Source organism: Geotrypetes seraphini, chromosome 16 (genome assembly GCF_902459505.1).
Source record: "Geotrypetes seraphini chromosome 16, aGeoSer1.1, whole genome shotgun sequence".
Lineage (NCBI taxonomy): Eukaryota > Metazoa > Chordata > Amphibia > Gymnophiona > Dermophiidae > Geotrypetes > Geotrypetes seraphini.
Genome location: NC_047099.1, coordinates 43,869,379 through 43,881,698, shown reverse-complemented (window position 1 = coordinate 43,881,698; position 12,320 = coordinate 43,869,379). Strand labels below are relative to the sequence as shown.

Genomic DNA, 12,320 nt, shown 5'->3' with positions numbered 1-12,320 from the left:
GAGAATGTGAGACTTGGTAAGCGGATTAATTGGAGAATGCAAGGGGGTTTTGGTACAAATTGATCCTTATATATGTGTCTGATGAATTTGATGCAAGTAGGAAAATTGTTGAAAATGTGGTGAATGGAAATAGCAAAGAGGTAGAATGAGTGGATAGTCTCTGAAACAGATGCTTTCTTTTTCACCATTGGTTCTTCACCCTCCAATTCAAACATAGTCTCTCCAGACTCTTTAAACTTAAAACAGTCTATTTCCTCAAACTCATCAGCCATTGGTCAAAAAGATAACAACATCTAATGTTTAGAGTAGGGAAGCAGGGTTCAGATCCTTCGATCAATCACTTAACACTCTATTGCTTCAGATACAAAGTTTGTTCCCTCTGGGATCAGGAAAATATCCACTGTACCTAAATCCAACTTCTTCAAATTACTACTATGTACAGCAGTGCAGTGTGAATGTTGAAGGTTGGAAGAAAATCAGAACAAGAGTTATATCTTTAAATAGAGAATAAATGGACCATTTACTTTTTCTTCTTCCTTCCACTTAGATCTCTTTGTTGGCCAGTTGAAAAGCTGCCTCAAGTGTCAATCTTGTGGCTATCGTTCCCCCACCTTTGAAGTTTTCTGTGATATCTCGCTTCCAATTCCAAAGGTATAGTGCCTTTTAATGCATGCGTATGCAGAGTTTCAGAACAGGTCATTGTCTGAGGAGGTGTGCAGATACTGTTCTTTGCGTGCCCAGCTAGGCCAGGAGACCTCACTGGAGTGCTGAGCTTCTCTGAGAGGTGCTAGCATAAAAGTGAAGTGCCAGGACAGTGACAGCCCTGCCAAAGCATGTGAGAAGGACGGGGTCTTGAGAAAAAATCTTAGGTAGTAGAATGCTAAAAATGCCATCACCATTCTCCATCCTCTATTTGCAGAAAGGTTTCACAGGTGGAAAGGTGTCGCTTCTGGACTGCTTTACCCTTTTCACAAAAGAGGAGGAGCTGAATTCAGAAAATGCACCAGTAAGTTCAAGCAGATGCACGTTAGGGGGCTCGGCAATGGATTTATTTGATACTGTTGGATGCAGCGACCTGGCTTGTGGTTGCTTTTAAAGGCCTTTGTAAAGCAAAACAATAAGTCAGAGCTTCTCAAACTATGGGTCAGGACCCCAAATGGGCTCTCCATCGTTATTCTGCACTTTCAGGGGGCTCATATAATTTGGGGGGGCTTCAATCTTGGAGTCACGGCACAAAAAGATTAGGAAGCACTTCAATAGGTCCTGACAGACACACAGGAGGGGTAAGCAATTTTTAAATAGTCAATTTACCTAGGCAAATTGCTTTTGGAAACTGCCCTCATTGTATATGTATATAAAACAAAATAATTTTCTCCCTGTGGGAGTGTAGGACATTGTGGTTAGAGTTACAGCCTCAGCACCCTGAGGTTATGGATTCAAATCCCGACAAGTCACTTAACCTCCCATTACCCCAGGTAGATTGTGAGCCCACTGGGACAGAATACCTGAATGTAAACCACTTAGGCTCTAAGAGGTATATAAATACTAAAAAGAAAGAAATCAAGACTTTGTCAGTTCATATCTCCCATTTTGTTATAATAAAAATTTCTTAACATGCACTGATTTGGAGGTTACTACATGTTACACTAAAGGCCCTGATTCTAATAATAGCGCCATAACCACCTAATTTGTTTTAATTGGTTTAATTGGTGCAGTAATTGACTGCACTGATTAAAATGCCGTAAAAAAAGGCACCTCTAAAAATGGTGCTGTTGTCCTGAATAAGGAGGTGCCTAAAGCCATCAAAGGTTAGGTACCGTCAATGTAGGCATTTAAAATCCTGGCCTATATGTTCTCCAAACAGCGTCATTGTGCGATTAACATATAATCGGCACCACTTTTGTAAGCAGCCGCTGATTATGGAGAATCTGGCCCTGAAAGTTGATTGAAGGGTGCAAAGCTTGATTGCTGCTTCTGGTATCCAATAAATCGAAGGAAGGTTTGGAGGCTCACTGAGAAGTTCTGACATGTCCCACACACTGAGAATGTTTTCTTTACTCTTTCCTGGAGCAGATCTGTGACCGATGCAAGCAGAGGACGAAAAGTACTAAAAAATTAACCATCCAGCGCTTCCCTCGCATCCTCGTACTACGTATCCTTTTCTAGGTCACTGACCTGCATTTCTAGCTTTTTACATGGAACTTAGGCTGCAAAGGGGACTAAAAGTAGGGTTGCTAGATTTCTTCTGAAAAAAAAAATAAAAAGACACTTGGCCCCACCCCCAGCCCCACACGCACACAAACCTCCGCTCTACTTGCACCTGGAGATCCTCTGCTCGTGTGTAAACATTGACGCGATGACACACTAATGTGCATATGTATATGACATCATCGCGTCGACATGGGGACTAACAAAACCTGGATACATTGCAAGGTTTTGGAAATCCATCCGGGAACCCGGCCGTCTGGAAACCCTATGTAAAAGGGAAGAGGCTTGACTACTTACAAGTGTTGTTTTCTGGAGCTAGCCTTCTAATCCATTGATATCATATGATCTGTTTGTGCTGCCAGGCCCGAAAGCGTTTCTCTTAGTTCTCCAACTTTCACAAGAATTTTATGCCCCTAGGTGAAATGGATTCTCCAAGTGACCTGGGAAGGAGTCACTTTATTTTTCTGTTTGGCCCCTGACACACTGTGACTGTGTCACAATGGCGCTGAATTTACCATGCATTCACTTTCTTACTTTTATATTTGAACATGTAATGCTGAAGACTGAATCGGTAAACTCCTGCTGATGTTATTCCCAATACAGCATTACTGATTCATATTTTATAGCTTGTTGTTTCCAATTAAGTTATCTACAATCTATTCCTTGGTTTTATAGTGCATAAATTCATAACTTAGCTTTATAGCCAAATATTCCCCTTCCCGACGCGATTCGCATATCTTTATCAAGGTCGGGAGAACTTAAGTTAAAGTTAAACTTGGCCTGTTCAAATCAACTGCTGGCAATCAAAATGTGACTATGACACGTCCCTATGCTTAGGCTTACCCAGTTGAAAATGGATAATATGATTAATAGAACTATTCCCCTCCCTTTTCAAGAGCACGGCATCAGGGAAACATGCATATCTTGCTATGACACATCCCGTAGGATACTGGATAATATTTATCATTAAGTTCTTATGGCCTTAACTCATTGTTTCTCTGCAGACTTGAACAGGTTTTTCACAACCAGGTTCTCCATCAAAAAATGCTCCATCCATGTAGAATTCCCCCTCCAGAAGCTAAATCTGAAAGAGTTTGCAAGTGAAAAGGCAGGTAAGTATACATTCCCACATCTTAAAAAATGGATTTTCGATGCTGAAGTATTTTATTAAACTGTTCTTTACATATTAGGGGTTTTCTTCATCTTTATACCCTTCCTCCTTTAGCCCAGCCATTAAAGCAGGACTTCCCAATCCTATTTGATGACTTTGGTGTCAGTCAGAATTTCAGGATACCCACAGTGAATTGACAAGTCAAAAAGTGATAAATCGCCAGGACTGGATGGTATACATCCCAGGGTACTAAAAGAACTCAAACATGAAATTGCTGACCTGCTGTTAGTGATCTGTAACCTGTTGCTAAAATTATCTGTAGTTCCTGAAGATTTGAGGGTGGCCAATGTTACGCTGATTTTTAAAAAGGGCCCCAGGGGAGATCTGGGAAATTACAGACCGCTAAGCTTCACTTCAATGCTGAGCAAAATGGTGGAAACGATTAGAAAAAATAAAATTGTGGAACACGTAGACAAACATGATTTAATGAGACGGAGTCAGCATGGGTTGCCTCCCAAATTTGCTTGACTTCTTTAAAGGTGTGAATAAACATGAGCATAAAGGTGAGCCGGTTGATATAGTGAATCTAGATTTTCAGAAAGCTTTTGATAAAGTTCCTCACGAGAGGCTCCTGAGAAAATCAAAGTGACATGGGATAGGTGGCAAAGTTCAGTTGTGGATTAGGAATTGGTTATTGGATAGAAAACAGAAGGTAGGGTTAAATGGTCATTTTTCTCAATGAAAGAGAGTAAACAGTGGAGTGCCACAAGGGTCTGTACTGGGACCGGTGCTATTTTACTTATTTATAAATGATCTGGAAATTGGAATGACGAATGAGGTAATTAAATTTGCAGATGACACTAAACTGTTCAAAGTTGTTAAAATGCATGCGGATTGTGAAGCATTGCAGGCAGACCTTAGGAAATTGGAAGACCGGGCATCCAAGTAGCAAATTAAATTTAATGTGGACAAATGCAAAGTGATGCATATTGAGAAGACTAACCCAAATCACAGTTACCAGATGCTAGGGTCCACCTTGGGGGTTAGCACCCAAGAAAAGGGTCTGGGTGTTATTGTAGACAATACGATGAAGCCTTCTGTCCAATGTGCGGCGGTGGCAAAAAAAGCAAACAAGATTCTAGGAATTATTAAAAAAAAGATGATTAACAAGACTAAAGATATTATAATGCTTCTGTATCGCTCCATGGTGTGACTTCATCTGGAGTATTGCGTTCAGTTCTGGTCTCCTTATCTCAATAGAAATCATTAATGTAATGTAATGTCTCCTTATCTCAAGAAAGATATAGTAGCACTAGAAAAGATTCAAAGAAGAGCGACCAAGATGATAAAGGGGATGGAACTCCTCTTATATGAGGAAAGACTAAAAAGGTTAGGGCTCTTCAGCTTGGAAACGAGAAGGCTGAGGGGAGATATGATTGAAGTCTACAAAATCCTGAGTGGAATAGAATGGGTACAAGTGGATCAGTTTTTCTCTCTGTCAAAAATTACAAAGAGTAGGGGCACTCGATGAAATTGCAGGGAAACACTTTTAAAATCAATAGAAGGAAATATTTTTTCACTCAGAGAATAGTTACAATCTGGAACGCATTGCCAGAGGTTGTAGAAAGCGTAGCTGGTTTTAAGAAAGGTTTGGACAAATTCCTGAAGGAAAAGTTCATAGGCTGTTATTAAGATATGGGGAAGCCTCTTCTTCCCCTGGATTGGTAGCATGGAATGTTGCTACTCTTTGGGTTTTGGCCAGGTACTAGTGACCTGGATTGGCCACCATGAGAATGGGCTACTGGGCTTGATGGACCATTGGGCTGACCCAGTAAGACTATTCTATGTTCCTACCTCATAGTATACTACTTACTTTATTTCAAATCTCTTTTCTTTAGCACTCTCCAGACCAGTAGAGGTTAATCTTTACGAATGGGTGTATATCCAATCATGACCAGCAGGTGGAGACTGAAAACAAAACTGTGGGACAGTATATACTATACTCCCTTCTCTATTTACATAGGGTTAATGTCCAGACAGTGTTTGAAATGTGACATGAATGGGTGGAGGTCAAGATGGCGGCGATGTGAGGAGCAGTGAGAGACGCGTTAAGATCTCTCCACGTTTAGCTTTAGCTTTTGCCTGAATTATTTACCTCATTTTCTTTATGCCTCCGAAGAGAAAAGGGGTGGTCAGGGGACCTTCCTCGCCGGCCCTGGCGTCTACCCCCCGGCAGCTAACGATGGAAAGCTTCTTTTCGGCTCCTCCGGCACCAGCAATATCCGGAGTAGAGAGCCCGGCGTTGGGCGGCGAAGAGAGGGAGTCGCTTGCCCTTTCGGGCATAGAAACATCGCTGTCTCCTCCGGTTTCCCACACTCCTCCGTGTCCAGCAACTGCCGGAACGATGTGGCGAGAGACACCCGATCCCGGAAGTGGAGGCGCGGGGTCTCCCGACGAGGGCACAGCGTCTGGAGACAGTTTGCTGATGGAAGCCAACAAGAGAGAGGGGGATTTGTCCTCTCCGACGGAGGTCTCTCTTCAAAGCATCTGGTCTTTGCTTCAGCGGATGGAGTCAAAAATGGAAAAATCATCTGAAAAGGTAACAAAAATAGTTGAAAAATTGGACTCGCTGACTGAAACTGTGGAAATAATGAAAAGGGATTCTAGTGCTCAAACTAAGCAGATGCAGGAGGATATATTGCATTTACAACAATTCAAGATGGCTTCAATTAAAGATAGTTTCCTTATAAATAAGAAATTGGAGCAATTTGAAAATTTCAACAGGCGTTTGAACCTCCGTATTTTAAATTTTCCTCAAATTCCGGGTATATTGCCTTTGGACTTATTAAAAAGATACCTGATTGAAAATTTAAAGATTTCGTCAAATTGTATTCCCCCTATAAATAAAATCTACTATTTACCAAATAAGAAGACACCCGGAAGACAAGAAGGAGAAAACGAGATTGAGAAAGAGATAAGGAGGGAAAATAATGAAATAGAATTTGCTAATGTGACTGCTCTTCTTGAACAAACAATTACTGCTGATACAGTTAGAGCTACGCTCTTAGTATCATTCGTTTTTGAGCAAGACGTGAACATGATTATGAAACTATTCTTTAAAAATTCACAGAAATTATTTGGGGAGCAAAAAGTTTGGATATATCCTGATGTCGCAAAGACTACACAAGAACGGAGGAAAGAATTTCTTTCTATGCGTCAAGATACTATAAAATTGGGAGCAACTTTCTTGTTAGCATACCCCTGTAAATGCTTAGTTAGGTATTTGGGAGTTAAATATACATTTTTTTCTCCTAATCACCTGAAGGAATTCTTGGATGTAAAGAAAATCATCAAGGACTGAGGGGAAATAGAAATTAATAGCTGGTGTTTAGAACATAAAGCCTAATCGTTTAATTAAGTTCCTCGTTAAATTTCTCTCAAAAAGTTCCGATTGACCATCCCACTATTATGGTGGTCTAAGAAAGGAAAAATTATTTTTATAAGTATGAATCTGTAATACTTCTGTATTGTTTTTTCTTTCCTGTATTTAATGTAACAAGATGTATTCTTGTAAAATTTTGTTGAATAATAGAAATAAAAAAAAAAAAAATAGTAAAGCAATGTGTTTGAACAAGGTGTATTTTAAACCCGCCCCCCCCTATAAATAAGGAAGTGAGAGAGAGGGGCATCCATGCTAAAAGGCAAAATAGAAACACTCAATTAGAGATTCAGGACATTGCTACGAGCATACATAGTTAAAGAAGACCAATAGGGTTCCCAGACTGTTTGGATCTGAAAACCCTTTAAAGAATCCATATCAGTGACTTCCATCCGTTCCATTTTCAATTGATGGAGCATCAGCATACGCCATTCAGAGACTGAGGGAGGCGCAGAGTCCAGCCGATGTAACAGAATCCATTTCTTGGCCAACAAAAGCACTTGTTGCAAAAAAACTCCTCAGGCCCTTAGGAATAGCATGCGTCAAAATGGAAAGTGAAAAAAGAAGCCACACTTAGTCTTCCACAAAGCGTGTAAAAGCTTCCAAAAGTGCAATATCTCGGCACAAGAATAAACGTCGCAGGAACCTGGGGGCAAGTCAGCTTGATGCGCCCTAGCTGGTGAAATATATCAAAGCAATATCATCTTGTATTGTAATACTGACTGAGACGCTGTATGGACCGGTCAGCCGACCCCCTTCATTCCCAAAGAAGTAAAGTCAATACTTGGTGATGACTCCAATAGAAATTTATGGTGGAAGTGAAGAGGTATCGCAGATTGTGCTTCCAGATAAAGAGTTTCTTTAGTTTCCACCTGCAGAGAACAGATGTAGTGTTGGAGTTGAAGGAAAAATGTTAAAACTTATCTTTTTGATCAATTTGTCTGATGCTATCACAAATTTTAAAGCTATTGCTGTTTTTGTCCAGCTTTTCATTATTGTTAACCGCATAGAACTGAGAGGCACTGCGGTATAAAAATAAAATGAATTATTATTATTAACTAAGTCCATATCTGTGCACTAGTTGTTGGTAAGTGCACATTATTCCCTTGCGATAGAGGAGCCCACAAGGTGTCCTGAAGCTGACTCCTGACCAGGCCTGAACGAAGGATTACCCCTGATGGTCAACAATGGAGAACTAGTGTGGGAAAGCTTCAAAGAGGAGCAAGATCTCAGTGGCCTGCAGCAGAGAGCCAAATACTGCTTACTTTATATTTAATTGTTGTAAAGCTTTTGATTTGTAAGTTGCCTTGAATCTAAATAAGCATGGTCTTCTGTATGCTATGTTTTTCTGTGTGCAAATGCACTCATACACAGCTTAGAAGGAACAGGGATCAAGAAGGAACTGCGCGCAGCCTCTAGCAAGGTTTAGTTCTGAAGAACTGATTTTTTTCCTCTTTCTCTTGCAGGGAGTCCGGTATATAACCTTTATGCCTTGTGCAATCACTCTGGCAGTGTCCACTATGGTCACTATACTGCCTACTGCAGGGATCAATCCAACTGGTACATCTACAATGACTCCAGGTAAGGGTGCTACTGGAATCTGTTATCTGAGTTGAATATGGAATCACAGTATCGCCTTGTGGACAAGGCAGTAAACCGCAAAGTTTTGTCCCGATAGTGATTATTCTATAGTGAGAGCAAGCTGGATCTATTGGCTACACAAGTGAGCAATATTATTTGATGAGACTTGATATACCGCCTTTTCTGTGGACATATTTTAGACAGCTCCTTCTATTGTACCTGGGCAATGAAGTGTTAAGTGTGGAGGTGGCTACTCTAACCACTAGGCAACTCCTCCACTCCACTCCATGGCTAGTTTCCCAGAGACCTGTAGAAAAGTTTTCTGAATATTCTAAAAAGAAACTGATTATGGAGAAAAACATCACCTCCAGGACCACATATTTCCTCTTTGGCTAACATTAGTTGGAAATACAAGAACAGCACATCTCAGGCAAGGGATGGAACTTTTCCACAATCAAAGCGATGCCTAGTCACAAGGAACTACAGTAGGAATCGAACTCACAACCTCTGAATGCTGAGGCAGCTGCTCGAACCACTAAGCCACTCCTCCATTTATCCATCTGAATGCTGAAACTACCCCAAATCCAGTTGAAGCCCATCACTCCAATAAGCAAATACTACTCAGCCCTGACAGGGAATAGTCAGCATTTTCTCCCTCTCCTTAACTTCCACTTATTGACAGATGGCTGGTTGCAGTGGAATCTGTAATGAGCACTTTTGTCAGAGAGGAAGTGAGGGTACTTGAGTAGGTGAAATTGAATTAATATCCTGATGCTGAGCTGAAGACACCACCTTCCTGAAGCAAACCAGCCAAAGGAAATCAAAGTAAATGGCATGAACAATTAATCTCTCCTATTCTTGTAATCAAAATGAGAACATAAATGTAACAGGGGTATTAAGAAAGTGAACTATCTTAGCAGCAGATGACTCAGCTGAAATGGCTGATCTTGAGGGTTATTACAGCAAGAACTGCTGCAGTCATGGACCCCCAGGACACGTTCCCATATGAGACAAGCCCTTAAAAATTGCAGTGAAATGAAGCCCAGCTGAAAGAGCCACTTGTCTTAATATGACTTGGGCTTTGTTTAAATTCCATTTGGCTAGGGTAATCAGTAATACTAGTTTAGCCCAGGACAGGCAGGCAGCATATTTATTTATTAAAAAACCAACTATGTGGTTTCCAAATCACATACATAAAAATCTTGTTTCCCTACGATTTCCACATAGAACGTAGACATGTCTGGACAACATCATACACATCCCCCCAATATAAAATATCAGTAAATCAAGGCACAACAACATTCACATCAAATCAAATGATCGATTCCAAAGTAGATAGCCGAACCGATTCACATTTGCATGCAAAGCAAGTCTAGGAGCAGCAGTTCAGAAATACAAACATGCTTTAACTGTGCCAAAGTGTGTGTGTGCGTGTAAATTCCTTTAGGAGACACTCATTACAAGTAAGCAACTCTGTTTTTATTTGTCTAGTGCAGGGATCTCAAAGTCCCTCCTTGAGAGCCGCAATCCAGTCAAGTTTTCAGGATTTCCCCAATGAATATGCAGTGCATGCACATAGATTTCATGCATATTCATTGGGAAAATCCTGAAAACCCAACTGGATTGCGGCCCTCAAGGAGCAAAACCCCTGGTCTAGTGCTTTTGTAAAGAAATACAGCACTGTACACATGGAACTAAAGAAGTTGAAATAATACATCTGGAAGGACATTGAGATCAGTGGGGGGATGAGATTAACAGCAATTAAGGAAATGGGAGTGCACTAGGTAACTACAAAACCAAAAATGTTTTGTATCGCTGTTAACTTTAAGAAACTATGTTGAAGCTTAGATGTAAGATTTACAAAAATTCCCATCTTCCTTTGTCATATGGCCGCCATATTCCCCTAGATAATGAATGTTGTCTGTCTTTGGATTTTATGGAATTTTAGGAATGTTTGATACTGGAATCCGCCTAGATATGTTACAGAAATGAAATGACTGGGGTCTTGGAAGAGATAGGGCTGGGATAGAAATGGTCAGATCTGATGCTATAGTGATTTGTTTTTCTCTGGTTTCCTCTGTGGCAGGGTATCTCCAATCCGGGAGAACCAGGTGCAATCCTGCGAAGGCTATGTTCTCTTCTACGAGATGGATGACTCTCAGTGGAAGAAACAATAATAGAATGAATAAAAGTATTAAATCATGAGCGTATCTGAAATTTTACCTCAGAGACATCTATTTTTATGTCTTTATAATGATATTTGCTTGGGGGTTTTTTTTAAGAGGAACTCTTTCTGGGTATTGTATAGATTGTATATAAGTATTTTTTTAAAGTGATTAAGAGATCTTTTCTGAGATCCTGCCCTTGCAGTGAAGACAGCCTTGGTGAGGTCCGTGACCAGGAAAAGGAACATTATCTGTAAATAAACCAACCACCTTCCGAAAATTCTTTTGGAATATTATGGAATAGCAAAGAGGCTGTAACTAACTTTTATGATTAAATTTACTAGAAAAGAAATAACCATGTGCTTTCTGATTTTGTTATTGTGTCCTTTCAAAACACATTGTCGGCAATGAAGTCCCACAGTTGGAGTATTCTAATCCAGGGGTAGGCAATTCCGGCCCTCGAGAGCCACAGGCAGGTCAGGTTTTCAGGATATCCACCATGAATATGTATGAGATGGATTTGCATGCACTGCCTCCTTGAGATGCAAATCTATCTCATGCATATTTATTGTGGATATCCTGAAAACCTGACCTGGCTCCGGCTCGTGAGGTCTGGAATTGCCTACCTCTGTTCTAATCAAAAGGGATCAGAGGGAGATTCTAAATATCTACCTGTGCGGAGCAAAGTTATCTGTCAGAAAGTCGAGAAAAGGAGGATGAACCTAGAGCCAGCTTTAGCCCTGGCGGCACACTACATGGCCAGGGGTTCCCGTCTTCTGCCAGCATGCTGGAGATCCAAAGTCACAGCATGATGTTTGGTTTTATTCATCAAGTTTCTCTGTAGATCCAGGTGCAACTGCACCTTGAATAGCTTGCACACTTCTGGTCTGTTGAGTATTGTGTGCGCTTCTGTTTATCGTATCTCGATAAAAGATAAGCAGAACTGGAAAACGTTGAAGGTCAACAAGAATGATAAAGTGAATAGAAAGACTGGACAGAGTAAGGTCCTTCAACTTGAGCCTAAGAATAGCCTTACTGGGTCAGACCAATGGTCCATCAAGCCCAGTAGCCGGATCTCACGGTGGTCAATCCAGGTCCCTAGTACCTGGCCAAAACCCAAGAAGTAGCAACATTCCATGCTACCCCCACCCACATGCCCCTTACTGCACCACTGGTTCCTCTGGCCCGCAGAAAGCTGCGACTTTTTAAAAAGTCATTAAAAATTCTCATAGACATACGATTCACCAGAACTCTAGCTCATTCTCTTGGTTTGACCACAGTACTCTGGGACTGCATTTCATAGAAACATAGAAAGATGACGGCAGATAAGGGCTACAGCCCATCAAGTCTGCCCATACCATTGACCCCCTTTTAAGTTGCTTTTGTGACTAATGCAACAACAGGGAAAACGTCGTCAAAGCCCTGGGCCTTTTAAATGGCTTTTGCAACACAAGCACCTCACGACAGTTGACGCATGTGACGGGGCTACAAGAAGGCACTCCTACGATTGACCTTCATGGGTGCATGCGCACATTTGTGCCTTTTCCCATGGACTATTCTGCGCATGTGTTAGTCGCTTTCTCCAACAACTGATCAGATGCAATTCCCATGGAGATCATTTGCATGTGGTTTTTGCAGCGTCGCTCTTTTTTTTTTTTAAGCGGAAAATGTATCGGCACTACAACGACCCACAGGATTTTAACGTTAAGTTTAGAACATCAAGGCCTCAGTGTCAGAGCAGAGCAGGCTTATCCTCCTTAGGGTTTGAGAAGAAGAGAAGAGAAAATACTGGATTGAGGGGGATGGGATGGGAAGG

The 12,320-nt window shown here is 41.1% G+C and overlaps 1 protein-coding gene across 1 annotated transcript in view; it reads left to right on the top strand.

Moving 5' to 3' along the window:
• Window positions 1-10,851, top strand: part of USP21 (ubiquitin specific peptidase 21) — a 35,867-nt gene extending 25,016 nt beyond the window's left edge. Inside the window, exons 10-15 of the mRNA XM_033924967.1 lie at window positions 548-651; window positions 920-1,006; window positions 2,074-2,152; window positions 3,213-3,320; window positions 8,225-8,339; window positions 10,426-10,851. Coding sequence (XP_033780858.1) covers window positions 548-651; window positions 920-1,006; window positions 2,074-2,152; window positions 3,213-3,320; window positions 8,225-8,339; window positions 10,426-10,516 — 584 coding nt within the window. The 3' untranslated portion in view covers window positions 10,517-10,851. The remainder of the gene's footprint in view (window positions 1-547; window positions 652-919; window positions 1,007-2,073; window positions 2,153-3,212; window positions 3,321-8,224; window positions 8,340-10,425) is intronic.
• The last annotated feature ends 1,469 nt before the right edge of the window (window positions 10,852-12,320 follow it).